A 15648-nucleotide genomic window follows, 5' to 3' on the forward strand; every position below is an offset into this window, starting at 1 on the left:
CTGGGTGGTCATCCTCGCTGTCTTCCTCAGTGCTTACTCACGCCTCAGTGTACTTCTCTCTGCATCAGTTCTCGGGCTTTTAAGGACTTATTATTCCCGGTGACAGTGAGGGTGGGGCCAGCATCCATTCTATGCTGGTTCAGAATCTTTGGTCCCTCACCCTGGTCACCACTTTTCAAAGTGTGTAGACTGAGGTTCTACCCCATTCTTTTTCGGTTTAATTTCTGCTGTTGAAAAATTTCCTGGCTGTTATTTTTCACCTCTTGTTGTTGAGAAAGCACAATTCTCTGATCGAATTTTCTTCTGCCACCTTTTCCCAGAAATCTTGTGGTAAGCTTTAAAAAAGAATAAAAGAGAGAGAGAAAAAACAAAACATTCCTGGACCCAACCCTGGACCTTCCATTTCAGAGGGTCTGGAATGAGGCCCAAGTGTCTCCTTTTTAAAAGCTTCCCTGCGGTTCCTAGGAGCAACCAAGTTCAAATCCAGGATCCTTATTAAAGGTTGTATATTTTTTGCTTACCTTTTAATTAGCTTCTCTGAAGAGCAAGTTAAGTACATAAAACACTTAAAAATTTTCAGGAAGATCCCATAAATTTTAAGATGCCTTTTGTGGTTTATTTGTTGGCTTGTTTTTAAAATAATCTCATACAAATAGGGTGAGAAAGCCTGTCTCAGAGAACAGAAATGAAAGTTGATCTTTTTTTTTTTGGAGTGGTCCCTGAGAGATATGTATCTTTAGATCTGAAATTCACTTCTAGACCTCTTAAGCTTTTAGTTTTCTGCTGGCATTTATAGAGTGAATTATTTATTGGTGCTTTTAAGAAGCATTCGAATTCTCTATACACTAACTTTGTCAGTGACACTCAGCCATCAGAACCCGATGGCCATGACTGATCTTTAATCCACTTTAGGAATTGAGGATAAGAAGAAACTATAAAGAAGGCTGGTTGTAGGGGCAGCCGGGTAGCTCAGTTGGTTAGAGCGTGGTGCTGACAACACCAAGGTTGCCGGTTCGATCCCGTATAGGCCACTGTGAGCTGTGCCTTCCTTAAAAAAAGGAAGGCTGGTTTTACCTGGAGCTGTTCAAGCTGTTTTCTTCAACTAGATGTAAAGTTTATTTTTATGGCTGCCAAGGACTGAAAGCTAAAGGAAAACAAGGATTTAAATAAACTTTAAAATAAAGTTTTGAAAGAATTTTAATGTAGGGTTTGAACTGAGAAGTGCTATTTTCAATTTGCAAGTTATAGTTAACAGAAGAAATGGGTAAATTTAAAACCATGCACTAAAAATATTTCACATGCTAGGCTTTTTCAATACTTCAGTCTCCCATGTATGCTACTCTAAGTAAATTTGGAAAAGAATTTATTGATCATATTGTCATCTGCTTTCCATGTGCTCCCCTTTCATGCCACTCGTGGTATTATTTTTACTAAACCTACCTTGTAAGGAGTAGTTGTGATAAACCAACTCAACTCTACTGTGCTTTCAACATACAAGATTCTCTCTTTTGCATTATTTTTTCTCTAAGGCACATTCTGTAAGGAAATAATTGCTTCTTCACATTTTAAAATCTAGATTTATTAGGTAAACTGTGGTTTGTATCCAGAGGATCAATGGAGAAAATATGACATCGATTAAGTGTAGCAACCTTCAAGTTAGTACGTTATTTCATCAGCTTGTCCAATTATAATATTTAAATTGTCATAGACTCATGTCGTCATTTTTTTTTAAATAAAGTTTTTTGGGGGAATATTGGGGGACAGTGTGTTTCTCCAGGGCCCATCAGCTCCAAGGCGTTGTCCTTCAATCTAGTTTTGGAGGGCGCAGCTCAGCTCCAAGTCCACTTGCCATTTCCAATCTTTAGTTGCAGGGGGCACAGTCTACCATCCCTTGCGGGAATTGAACCCGTAACCTTGTTGTTGAGAGCTCGCGTTTTAACCAACTGAGCCATCCGGCCACCCCTCATGTCTTCATTTTTTAATTATTCCAACTATTTATTCTATTGGGTATTATATATTCCCTCAGAATTTCCAACCTTGAGGGGACAATAGAGGTCATTTCCTACAACGCCCCTGGACTTACACATGAGGAACTGAAAGCACAGACTTGCTTGCAGTGTCCAAGGTCATATCATCCAGGCACATTGTCCTCTGGATTCCCAGAGTAATGTCCTTTTTCACTGAAGTCCACTGCCTCTCGCGTCATCTGTTAGAGGTGAAATCACATTTCAGTTTGTAAAGTGTACCATAATCAAAATTGTAAATTTATTATTGCACATTTTTCCTAGGCAAATCTATAGACTCAGGGGAAATGGAAGAAATATAATGTGAAAAAAATGAAAGTATCTACTCTAATAGAGGAATAGCAACATGGCATAAACAGGGAAGTGAATTCTGGGATGCTGTCAAATGGAGAGTCCCACTGTGAACCAGCCTCCCCTGGCTGTTTCGGTAACTATAGCAACCAAATCAGGACCCACGAGAAATCGGGCAGTGGAACCAGTGTTAGTGAGGTGGTGTTTGGTTGTTGTTGTTTGTTTGTTTTGCCATGATTACCTCTTAGTTTTTGTGTAAATTTAAGTGTGCTGAATGCACATGGATGCTTGACCTGGAGATGGGATTAGGAAAAGAGACGAAGGTGATTTGGGCTAATCGGAGCGTGTGCAGTACAAACCTGTGAGGCAGGTTAAAAGTTCTCCTAGTTAAATGTCTTAGCATGAGCATCCCCCAAATATTGTGTCTACTGCCCTCAAGAAGACTTGTTCACAGGTGGTTTTCATGAGCTCTTTGGGGACCAGCCACATGGCCTTGACAACGTGCCCTTGGCACTTTGACTATTAATTTAAACATTTGGACATAGTCCACATACTTTCCTTGGATTTAGATAATGCTCAACTGAAGATGGTCAGAGGGAATGGTGGCCTGGTAAGAAACACTGTTCTGAGCTCAGTGCTCCATGAAAGCCCCTGCATTTATACACATGGTCTGTACTCTCAACTAAATAAAGCGGGGTCTTTACATCCGGGTAAGTAGCCAGCTAGTGACCATTTCTGCGTTTATTTGCTCGGTCTTTGAGGTAAAGATTCAAAGCTATATGAGTCCTCCATAACAAGAGCTTCATCACACGTATTGGAAGATGGAAGCAGATCAGTGGATTTCAGCTGCGGACCCTTTGTAATTATTTAAACTTATAAACAAGAGCAACTGGCTTCATCTTTCATTCCCTTGTTTCTCAGTTACCTTTCTCTATACAGTGACATGTCTGCATTTTTGTTGTAGGAATCTTTCGAAGAAATACCAACCTAAAAAGAACTCGAAGGAGGAAGAAGAATACAGGTATGTTTTTCATTGACAATCATGTCGTAATATCTTTATGCTACAAAAATAAGTTGCATTCCCATTCATATTTGTGCCAGGTTTTAAATTGGGGGAGAGAAAAAATAAAAACCTACTCAATTAAGTTTTCTTCTGCGGAGTTACTTGGGTGATTCTAGATTGTTTCAATTAAGGCAATTAGGAAACGCTTAGAATATAATCTAAGCAGATACAGGAAGTGTGGATTATGCATTCTTAAATCTTGATTTGGTTTTGTGATATCCAGAGTCTCTTTTCATACTCATTCGTCCAAGAAATATGTCTATTTTACTCCGTAATTAAGACAGCCCAAACGTATTATGTCTCTAATTTAGATCTAAATATATATGGCATTTTTGGTATATGTGTATTTTTGTGTTTTATTTGGACTAAGTATTAACAAAGCCAAGTACTGCCTTGCGTGGAGCAATTCGGTTTCACAAAAGGAAAACTGTTTCTGTTGTAATTAATTCTGAGCCGTTTTGATGCGAACACTCTTAGGTGTAATGAATTGTCAGGATCCTGTGGGAAGTCGATGCAAATTAACCCGATTTTAATTAATATTGCGCCCGCGTAAAGCACTGTGAGGATGGATGTGGCCTTGTTTGAAAAGGAGCGGTGTGTTCTGTTCCGTAGGTATACGGCCTGTAAAGCCTTCCTTTCCACCCTGAATGAGATGAACGATTACGCTGGGCAACATGAAGTGATCTCCGAGAACATGACGTCACAGATCACCGTGGAGTTAGCACGCTATGTCCAGGAACTGAAACAGGAGAGGAAATCGGTAACCAAAAATCCATTTTTTTCCCCCTAAGAGATGGACCAAAGATAAGGGGAATATCCCTAGAAACTTTAAAATTAAATAGAATCGTATAAATGGTGAATCTTAAACTGACCCCTTTGAGAATCGTATAAAAGTTATGCACCCCCCCACAAGTGAAAAAAAAAAAAGGTTATGCGCCCAGTTCCTAGAAAGTGTGTCTAGGTGTTTGCATACAATGTCAACCGTCCCTCAGACACTCTGAAACTGTTCTGTGGGCCCCAGAACACTAAACCCTTTGAGGAATTTAAATGTGTTTAAGGACATCAGACAAAAAGAGTAAACAGTGTAACATGGTGTATGCTGTGTGGGGTAAATCATATTCAAATAAATGCTTATAAGGAGTTCAAAAAAGCAAGAAAGATGACCTCAGTCCCGTCCACTTAGTTCCTTGGGTCGTTCATTGCCATCCAAGCAAGAGGACCTTTTTGCTTCTCTTGACCCCATTAAAATCTTTTCTTAGCTTATATTGTGAAAAAGAAGGAAACATGGATACTCAAAGTATATTCATAGTCAAGATTTTGCCCTAAGAGATTTATTTTTAAGCCATGGTCTGTATCGCTTTGGTCGCTTGTGAGGTGCATAATAATTCGTTAGGAATAAAGTCCCAAAGTTGGCCAGCGAGAGTCTTTTGTATATAAATTGGGGTCCACAGTCATTCTTTTAGTGCTCCAGAGATGCACGAGCCAAGATAGGTAGGGTTCCTGCTGAGCTGGAGGAGACATTAAATAATAATGACCAAAATAATTATTTAATTGCAGTTGTGGTGGTTGCACAAAGCACGAGTACAGGAGCTGTGAGATGAGAGCTCGGACTAGGGAGAGCTCACATGCTCAGGATCAGGACCGGGGCAAAGCTTCCCACGGGGCTCAGTGGTTAAGGCTTTCTAGCAAGACGTGAGGAATGCGTAGGAGTTGCCTGGGACCGGCATTCCACAGAGGGAGCAGCCCGTGCAAAGGGCCTGAGGCAGGAAGGTGCTGGGAAGAGCTGAGGAGTTTACTTCTTTCCGAACTATAAATATGTAGCACGTGGCTTTGGCTCCATGGAGAAGTTAGGAAGAGTTACATGCCTTACGATCGACACATTGGTTTCAAAGAAAATGTTACTAAACGAGATGCAGCTTTCATCTATTCACATTAGAGCAGTGACTCTCAACTGGCACAATTCTGCTCCCCCCCAGCAACATTTGTCAATGTCTGGAGACGTGTGTGGTTGTCTGGGGGACTGTATCTGCAGGGGTGCTACTGGCATCTGGGGGGGGAGAGGCCAGGGATGCTGGTAAACACCCTCCAAGGCACAGAAGAGCCTCCACGACAATGAGTGACCGGCCCAAGGTGCCCGTAGTGTCCCGGCTGAGAAACCAGGCACTAGGGTCCCACATGAGACGACAGCTTCTATTAGACCATTCATCAAAGGAGAGCTTTTCTTTTATACGATGGAAAGGACGTGGTGGAGCAGAAGACTGCGGTTCAGAAGGAAACACAAGCACCTGCTTTCTTGGTCCCCGAACTTGCCTCAACCTTGCAAACTTTTAACCTTCCTCCCCTTTGTCACTTTGGTCAGCGCTTTGTGTCTCTTGATGATCTGTCCACCCATATGGTTTAGCACCTCCCTTAGTGGAGAATATGAATTCTATTTCTGGAGTGAATCATGAGATGCGAAGCCCCTGTAACCTGGCTTCCTGTTCTGTGACTTTCTCTCCTCCAAGCACATGGCCTCCTTGCTGCTTCTCCTCCATGCCCCACGTGACCTGCCTCAGGGCCTTTGCACTGGCTTCCCTCTCCTTGGAAAGTTCTCCCCCAGGTATCTGCAGTGTGCTCACTTCCTGATTTCTTTCTCAGGAATATCACCTTTTCGTTGAGGTCTTTCTCATCCACCTTGCTTAAAATGCAAAGTCCCTCCCCTCCTTTTTCTCACCACCTTCCCCTGCTTTCCTTAGTACTTACCAGTGTCATACACTTGATGTATTTGTTTGTTTTCTTTCACCCCACACCAGGATGTAAGCTCCTGTAAGCTCCACGAGGAGCTGCCCTCATCCTAGTGTGGGGTGCTCCTTTAGAACCCTCGTCCACCGTTGGGTCCCCAACACCTGGAACAGAGTCCAGCGTGGCACAAAGCAGGCTCTCGATAAATACTCGAGTGGAAGAAATAATTGAGAAGTAGAAGAAGTAGGCTTAGATGTGCTTAGTTCTCAGTTAGACTTTGTTTTACTAGTCGAGGCTCCTTGTATTTCTTTGTTGTGTTATAACTGGGTTCTTTTGTTTTATTTACTCACTGTTAATCACACGTCTTTTTTACAATACATCATATCTGTATTTTGAAATCTGTTCCTTTTTCTATCACAAATTATAGTAATTTATAGAGTAAATTATATGTAGATACACGTTAAATAATATCTTGCTATACATAGTGTACCTTTTATTTTAAGGAGAATTACAAGGACACATCTCTGAGTCAAATGTTCTGTTGGGTGGAGCTGCAAACACCAGGCTCTCTTAAAGCATTTTGTAATTATACTAAGAAGAAATTTTAGGAAGTTGTGAAACCCTTTAAAATGCGAGAAAGAATATCCGTAAGCAAATGTATGTTTGTGGTGTTTTAATATAATGCATCATGAACATTTTTGCTTTTTTTCCATATAATAGTTACTATGATTTTGAATGACTGCACGATGTGGCATTATGTTACACATTGATTGATACACTGTGATTTTCCACATTATTCTGATAATGCTAGGTGTTTTTATCGATTATACTATTTGACATCTGTTGCATTTACATTTCATCTTCACAATATCCCTGGGGGCGGGGACTGTCATCTTACACATTTTACACAAGACGAGGAGCCTGGAAGCAGGCAGGCCTGTGTCACGTGGTGGGGCCGGGTTTCACACGCCTGCCTCTGAGGGCAGTGCATGTACACACGCGTGTTTTGGTTTCCATTGAGTTACTTTCTTTAACTGACATCCAGGGATGTGGATTAAATGGCCGTTCGCTTTACAAAGGAGCACCTTGAGAGCCACTCATATTAACCAATAATTCTCCTTTAGAACTTTCACTTTTGACCACCCTGCCCCTTTTCTAGTAAGTGATCTAATTTTCTGAAGGCTGACTCATAGAATCACCGCAAAATGTCATCATTTCTACTTTCTGGTGACATTCTTATCGGAAGTGACATGACAGAGCTGAACCTCAAGGCCAGCTCTTCTGATGTCAAATCCACGTGCCCCTTCGTGGGTCTGCAATGAAGTGTCGACAGCGTGCTTCAGATCTTAGAAGAGGGAAACCCAAGATCATTAGTGTGTCCCCAGAGCCGTAGCTCCCTGCGAGGCTGTTGGACAAGAAGAGGAAAGGACACGGGCTTTCCAGCCAACAAATGGGCTCAGGATTCAGGTAGCCCCACCGTCTACCTGAGACAGTTTACGGAAACTCTCTGAGCTCCCCATTCTGAGTCTGTAACTGAGGCTGATTATGATGACCACCTGACAAAGCTGGAGGGAGGATTTTGAGAAGACAGGTACCAAGCACCTAGCACTGTGCTGGGGTAGATTGATGTACAGGCACTGCGTATCCAGTACCTCCTGTTTCCAATACAAATCCTCATTCCTACCCCGAGCTCTTTGATCAGGGTTTCTGACGGAAAACAGGAGTGTACAGAGGCCTTCTCGTGACCATATGGCATAACAGTAGACACTCACTGCATTTAAAATGACCTTTCTAAAAATGTTGAATTGGTAGAATTGGAAAAACTACTTTAAAATGTTTCAATCTCGCTACCATTTCTGATGGCTGACTAGAAACAGTGTCTTGCTTAAATACCATTCTTAACCATCAGTGTAATACCTTTTGAGCCATTTGATGCAATGACAAAATCCTGTCTGCCCAAAGGGACGATGTTGAATTCACAGGATTACTGCTGGATCTCGTTACTGCATATAGAGTATTTGTAAATTCAGTTCAGAATCCTAGTAGAGAATTACTTTTCACCTAGATTTTGCCATATTTGAATAGATGAATCTCTAGCAAGAGTCAGCCTGGTGAAAATAGCTCACTATGCAAAAAAGAGGTTTCCTTCCCTTTTTGTATAGATGTGAATGCAAGTAGAAGAAAGGAGGGTACAGTGGGAAAGATGGACATTCTCCTTGCCCTTGGGGCCGTAGCGTGAAAATGAGCCAGCTGTTTCATCTCTAAGTCTTCAAATCTCCAAAATCGAATAGTTCTAGCCGTTCATGTTTTTAGGAGAAAAGATGGTTTTTATGCAGCAGTTTCCACATCAGCTGTGTTCTCATATTAAAATGCAGCTCACTCACACAATAACATGAATAACCAGTGTTTGTCTGACACACAAATCTGTTGGCTCATTTTTATGAAAATATGTTGACTTTTCAAAAGTAAATTCTTTGAAAGAGTACCTTGACTTGCCATCTACAAAAGCAGAGAAGTTTAGGTTTTTCCCTGTCTGATGTCTGAGCCAGCAACACTTCTCATCAGGGAACGTGAACATTCTAGAAGCCCAAGATGAGGGGGTTCTGAGTGGCTGTACCATGTTTCCACAAAAATAGACCTAGCCGGGCCATCAGCTCTAACGCATCTCTTGGAGCAAAAATTAATATAAGACCTGGTCTTATTTTACTATAATATAAGGCCAGGTACAATATGATATGATATAATATAATATAATATAATATATAATAATATCGGGTCTTTAATATAATATAATATAATGTAATATAATATAATACCGGGTCTTATATTAATTTTTGCTCCAAAAGATGCATTAGAGCTGATTGTCCAGCAAGGTCTTATTTCAGGGAAACAGGGTGTTATACATGATATTTATGAGTATTAGTCCTAGTATAAATATAATTTATATTTTCTTTATTCCCCATTTAATATCATAAGTACTTTCCATGCTTCTACGTGAACTATATAGTTTTAATAAGTAGTATTTTGGTGACTATGTCTAATTCTAACTGTTATAATTCCATTTAACTAATTCTTCCTTATTTGATCTATAGGCAATTACCAGTTTCTAGTTAATTAGTTAGTTATAAAAACAACACTGCAGTGAACTCTTTACTATTATAGCTATTTTCTTTGTATGTGGGATGGAGCTTATTTCTCCAAGATCAATTCCCAGACATGAGACTATGAGGTCAAAGCATACGAGAGTTATGGTTCTTGATGAAGCTTTGATCAATTACATGATTAACGGTCTTTAACACCAGTAGAGGTGAGACTCCCCAGTCACTGACATATCACCTTGGATGTGACTTGTCTTGTCTGAGATGTGGTTAATTCAGAGTTGCTGTCATAGATTCTTCCATAAGCACTATTGTAAATGCACTCTTGGCAGCAGTGTTTGCACATTGAATCAAGGTGTTAAAGGCTTTTAGACAGATTGTTCAGATCAGCTCCAGCCTTCGAGCCTGGCTGGGGTTACCCGCAACGATCCTCACTAACCACAGAGGAGGGTGTTTGTGAAGCGGAATCAGAAGGTTCTGACCAGCATGCACAGAAACCTCCAAGTAAACTTCTCCCAACAGGTGGAAAGTGTGGTTCACTACAAAATATTGGGCGGGAACAGAGTCACTTTTTATCTGAAGAGTTCCAGAGGAAACAAGTTTGCAGTACCCTCAGTGACTCACGAAGATTTTTATAAACTTCAGAGTGCTTATAACACCCCGCATTATTTAGAACCAACCATTACATTCCCCCCGCCACGGTTTCAGAAATGTTTGAAAATTGATGCCAAAGGCTGTAACATTTCTCTTCAAGTCAGGTGTTGGGTGAGTCCTACAAGTATTTACGAACCTCACGAAAGGACTTCATTTCCTACGAGGCGCTTCTGCAGCGTGGGCTGACTCCAGTATGTTTAGAACATGTTTTTATAAGAGATTGCAGCAAATCGATAAAGTTAGCACGAAAGAAAGCAAAAACTAAAAGGAGTTTATATATATATATGTATATATGATTCAAGCTCGTTACAGATCTGTTTCTGATGTATGTAGTCCTATTGAGGTTCAACTGTGGAGACTCTGTTATAAAGCCAGCATGTGTGGGAAGAACACATGAAAACCGAGGCAGGTTTCAGATTTCACGATCTGGAAAAGGAGCAGTGGGTTTTCATAGCCATCCGTCCTTATTGGTGTTATTGCATTTATTTAAATAAATCAGAAAGCAAGGCGTCCTTTGATCTTTCATTTGTTAGTTGATTACGCGGGTCACACTGATTACCACACACACTAGTGTCCCCAGGTTTAATGTATCTCTAGGAGGTATATTTTGTATTGTTATGCCTTTTTTTATTTGAAAGAACATGTGTAGTAGCGTTCTGTTCATTAAGGTCCCGTCACCACTGTGGTTCTGTCGCCTGCAAAACCACTGGTCTGCTGAACCAAAGAAATTTTATCATTTATGGGATAACATACTTACTTACCAGGATACTTAGATTCTGTCCTGATTTCATAGATTTGAAATGTGACTTTGGGTTTGTCTCTCTCCCTTGTAAGCGGGAATGAGACCTTCCTTTTCTTCTAAGAATTGTGAGAATTACTTGACTCATATTTGCGTCTCACCTGACTCTCCTGTACCCAGTTTCCCCCATCTCACCATTGTCAGAGCAGACCCTGGAGCCCAGCAGCAGTGAGAATGACGCCCCCCAGTTGTGCAATGCAGCAGGTCTGCAACCTACCCGAAAACAAACGTTGGATCCCCCAAACTTTTTTATCAGCCCTGTTCCAACCTGCATTTCCTCCAGTCAGTAAATGGCATTTCCTTTTAACCTAATTGTTCTCGCCAAAACCATGGGGCACCTAGGACGTCTTTCCCCTTACATCCCATCTTCTAAATAACATCAAGTCCTGTCAGGTGTACCTTCAGGAAGTGTTGTGAATTGGCACACCTCTCACTACTTCTCCATGTCCACCCCGAGGCCGCTCCCTCCTACACCCGGGGACTCAGCCTCCGAGTCCATCCCTCTGCTTCCAGACTTGCCCCGTAGTCCGTGGTCCAGCTCCCTACCTCCCTGCCCACTAACAGCCCTCCTTTAGGCAAATGCAACAGCCTCTTCCCTGGTGCCCCTGCCACTCCTGCCCCCACTCAGTGCATCCTCCATCCAGCAGCACAATCTAGTGACAGTGCAAACCAGACCGTGTCACTTCCCTTCTGAAACCTTCCCGTAGCTTTCCATCGTGCTCACTGTGGCCGGGAAGCCTTCCACGCACGGTGTAGTCCTCGCTGACTTCTGCCTTTACCCGCACTTCAGTCTAATTGCACTGGCGTCTCGCTGGTCCTTGCACACGCCAAGCCCTTCCCCACCTCAGAGTATCTTCATTTGCTGCTTGGAGGGGTGTTTGCCCAGACCTTTTCAAGTTCATTCCTGCACTTTATTCAAAGATGCATTCAAACATCATCCCAGACCGCCCGATCTAAAATCCACCTGCACCCAGACGCTTCCCTCTCTGTTCCCTACCCTCTTTCTTCTTACCACTGTGCCCGCTGTTTCCCCAGGACAGGGGCTGTCCTGGTGCCTAGAACAGCACCTTGCCCATGTGGGCCTGCAGTTAACATGTGCTGAACGGTTAAGACCCTCGAGCCCAGGGAAGGAATACTGTCCCCAAAGTTTCACCCATGACCTGGCACTCTTTCTAAAGCTATTGTTAATGGCCATTCTCCTTGTTTGGGTTTGGAAGTAACAGCTTCACACCCCGGGAAAGGATCGAGTGAGTGGACATGAGTCATTGCTGCATAATATGGGTCATGTTAAGATCCTTTCATCCTAAGGGTTCACTGTCAGTCTTTAGAGGAATTAGAATTTTAAGGACTATGAAAGAAGGGGTTATTTGGAAGAACAGATGAAAGACTACTGGAGTCCAGGTGAAGTGTGGCTATGGACAGTTCTGGGTAGCAGAAGCCAGCATGAGAATGACAGGAAATGTGGGGAAGGGACTCCAGGAGAGGGAGTGAGGGAAATGGGACCTGGGCCAGGGTTGGGGTCCCCTGCCCCGTGCCCAGATGGTCAGCGCTATGGGTGAAGTCAGGCCACGGAGCATGACAGTGGGAGGCAGGCATTTTAGGAACTTTAAACAAGTTCACGGAGAAGGTATTTTTCTTATAAATGAATGTGGGGAAATCAGCCTTACTGAGTAACAGCAGAATGCAGCTCCTGTCAGGAACGTGTCTGGGTTGATGGTTGGGATTTAAGTGAGAGGGTGCAATGCTCCTTTGAGCCAGTCTGAAGGTGTTTCACAGTTTTCCTGTGCAGGCCACATAAATATCTAAACCGCAGAGATTTATCGTTCCATGAATGAATCCCGAATCAGACTTAGAAACGGCTAGTGTTCAAACCCACCACACTGTAGGTTCTGAGGAAGTTCTAATATTTGTCACAGACACAGTCTCTGGAAGCTCCTTTTTTCTTTGGCCTTTTCAAGACTTTGTGTTCCTTTGTTTTCATATGTGAAATCTGAGTTTTATTTGAAATTCCAGATGGTTGACTGTCCTCAATTGAGTGTTTATTCTTTTTTTTTCCACTTCCTTTTTTTTGAAGTGGCTGTTCTCACATCAGTGCCAATCTTGCTTTATTAAGGAGTTTTTTTAAATTAATGGTCTATTATATATGTGTATATATAGCTATATCTATATATAGATATATACTATATATATTTAGTATATATAGTATATATATATGGTAAAAGTGAGCAGCTGTTGTACCTAATTGTAGAGTGTGAATAATAAACATTTCTCACGGTTTGTCTATTCAGCCTAAAAATGGCTTTTTGTAGAGCAGTAAAATCTTGAAAGCTTTGTCCTTGTACTTTTTCTTTAAGTTAATGCTTGCTTCTTTTAGGTTCCCTGTGATTTTAACTCAGCTACCCCTGGTCACTGGCAAATTTCTAAAACCTCTTTTGAAGGATGATTTTATTTGTATGTTTTTGAGGGTCAACCAAAATGCTGAAATGAAAATAAGTGAATTTAGCTCTCCACCAGATACCATCAGGCATTTTTTTAAGAGTCTGATTATGTTTGAAGAGAAACTAAAGCATCTTCTTACAGGAGAAAGCGGGAGTGTTTCTCTGGGTCTCTGGAGATGGCATTTCCTGTCTTTCCTCTAACAGGAGAAAGGAGCTGCAATGACTTCACTCTGTGGCTGGGAAAAAAGTGCTTATTATCTTTTTCTAGAGAACAATTCCTCTTTATTTAGAGCTTAGAGGCACACTTTTTAAATACACACTCGCTCACTGTCTGGGGAAGACATGTTTTGCCATTGTTTGTTAATAAACAACAAACACATGTGACAAGCCAGTTTGTTTAACTTTGCAACTGTTAAAATAGCTGGTCCGATTCCAGGAGGGAAGGCGGAGCTGGATACAAATGACAGCCGCTATCTAGGTCACGGTATGCTCAGAACCATGAGGACGTCTTTTGTTCCATCCCTTCACATCCTAAGGAATCAGCAGCAACGCATCAGCAGCAACGACGTTATTTGTGTGTGTGTTGTAGCCAATACGTTTAGAGAAACACAACCTGTGAAAGAAAGATTGGAAGGAAAATCACCGACGCTTAGGTTTTTTTCCTTAGGTCGCGTGAAATGTTACCATCACAAGTGTAGCTTTCAGATAATTGATTTAGCCGGGCAGAATTGTGGCTGGGGGGTTCTTCTTGGGTGAAATCTCACCAGTAGAGTCAAAGACACACTGTCCTTGAAAAATAAATTCATATTTATTATTAAATAGTTAAATGAAGGAGCAACAAGAGAATTTCTTACGTGGGCTTTCTATCAAAATCATCCCTCCAAAATATGACTTTTTTTTTCTTTTTGAAGACTATAGACTGTCTTCAGAGAAGATTCCTGTGACAGTGAAGCCTTTCCTGGGCAGCAGCTGTCCCTTTCTGCACATTCCTGTGTGTGCATTTCCTGTCTGTACTCGGGAACCTTTTGTTGTGTGAAAACATTCATTTTAAAAGAGTTGCTGTAGATCTGTAGAGCAGGGCTCTGAATTTGATGCTGAGGTTTTCTTTTTGGGGCCGTCTTTGAATCTCAAAGTGAAATTGGGGGGAATGGTGAAATCTTTTCAGCCAACTACAGACACGGTGATTCTGCTTGTGAAATTGACAGTTTGAGAAAGTCGCATTTCTGAGGGGACAGGGGTCTCCAGGACCCAAGGCTTCTCACTGAAAGGGCACAGCTGAGCCCTGGCCTCCCTCCTCCAGCCTGTCCCTCTGCCTCCCAGGCTGCCCCACTCTCTGTTCCCCTGAGCACCTCCCTCACTTCCTCCCTCTAGTTTTTAAAGTGCTGTTTGCAGCTTGCAGAAAACCTGCTTGCACTGTCTGCCCCCCCACCCACTCCCCGGAGTTCCAGGCTTTCCTAACTCCGTGCTCAGCTCTGCTCCTTCCCTCTCCCACAGCCCTGATCCCTTCTTGCTTGTTTATTCCTACCCTGAGACTCCATCTCTTTTCTGTTGTATCCCTGTGTCTATTAGGAGACTTGAAAAATGAAGTCCTCTGGCGCTGCTCTTGGGTTCATAGAAAGCAAAACATTGCTGGATGGCTAAAACGTGCTGTGAAGAGGTACTTAAAACAGTGAAACGTGACCTCAAAAGAGAGACAAGAAACATTCCCTTATAAAGGAGCACTGTTCTTTAAAAAAAAAAAGTCTGATTTTGTCTCCTCCTCCCCCGTCTCCCAATAGTCAGCTATCTTTCGTGGCTCCCCTGAGCCACAGGTTCTGACAGGGGGAGAGAAAGCTCTGAGGGAGGGGCCCTCTTCGTGTCTGTCCCCCTGCCACCCTGCCTTCTCCACAGCACACCCACAGCACCAGTGCTTACCTGTCAATCAGAAAACAAACAGCACATTCAACCTAGTAACTGAAGGAAGGTCGTTCATTAAAAGGAGCATTTAGAACTTTGCGGAGAGAGCTCAGGGAAAGCAGTAAGGGACGCTGAGTAAGCCGGGGCTGATCACAGTGGGGAGCTGCTGTGGCCCCATGTCTCAGAGGGCAGGGCGGCACTATGGGAACTTCATACAGCTCTGGGGGTCTGCCTGACCACAGCCGCGGCCTTTGGTCGAGGGACCCAGCCGACCTATAGCATCTTCGCTAGAGGAAGCTGCAGATTAACTCCTGCCCTCTGATATGCCAGAACCGCTCCGTGCAACCTAACAGAACCAGAGGGCAAGGCAGTCTGTTCACGTGGTCCAGGCAGGTCAGGACCACCTCAGAGTCCCCCTGACACCTGAGTACGTCACCGCCCACATCTGATGAGATGCACCAGCACAGCCTGGTGGCTTTCCTGATCACAGGACACCCAGACTCTGCCCCTCTATCCCCACCTGCACTGCTACCCCGTGGTCCAAGTCTGTCATCTCCAGGGTTGGAAAAGGGCTTCCTACCTGGAACCTTCCTTCACAACATGGTGCTTCTGTACTCAGAGTCATCCATGGCTCCCAGGTCATCGACGAAAAGCCCACACAACC

The 15648-nt window shown here is 42.8% G+C and overlaps 1 protein-coding gene across 25 annotated transcripts in view; it reads left to right on the forward strand.

The window, feature by feature from the left end:
- The window catches only part of FNBP1 (formin binding protein 1), a 115760-nt gene that overhangs the window by 47601 nt on the left and 52511 nt on the right, over positions 1–15648 (forward strand). For all 25 annotated transcript variants that reach the window (XM_088793441.1, XM_088793438.1, XM_019728840.3 and 22 more), the window contains exons 3-4: positions 3280–3336; positions 3991–4138. In XM_088793441.1, coding sequence (XP_088649567.1) covers positions 4031–4138 — 108 coding nt within the window. In that variant the 5' untranslated portion in view covers positions 3280–3336; positions 3991–4030. The remainder of the gene's footprint in view (positions 1–3279; positions 3337–3990; positions 4139–15648) is intronic.

The sequence above is a fragment of the Rhinolophus sinicus genome, chromosome 16 (genome assembly GCF_057876585.1).
Source record: "Rhinolophus sinicus isolate RSI-liver-muscle chromosome 16, RSI-T2T, whole genome shotgun sequence".
Classification (NCBI taxonomy): Eukaryota; Metazoa; Chordata; class Mammalia; order Chiroptera; family Rhinolophidae; genus Rhinolophus; species Rhinolophus sinicus.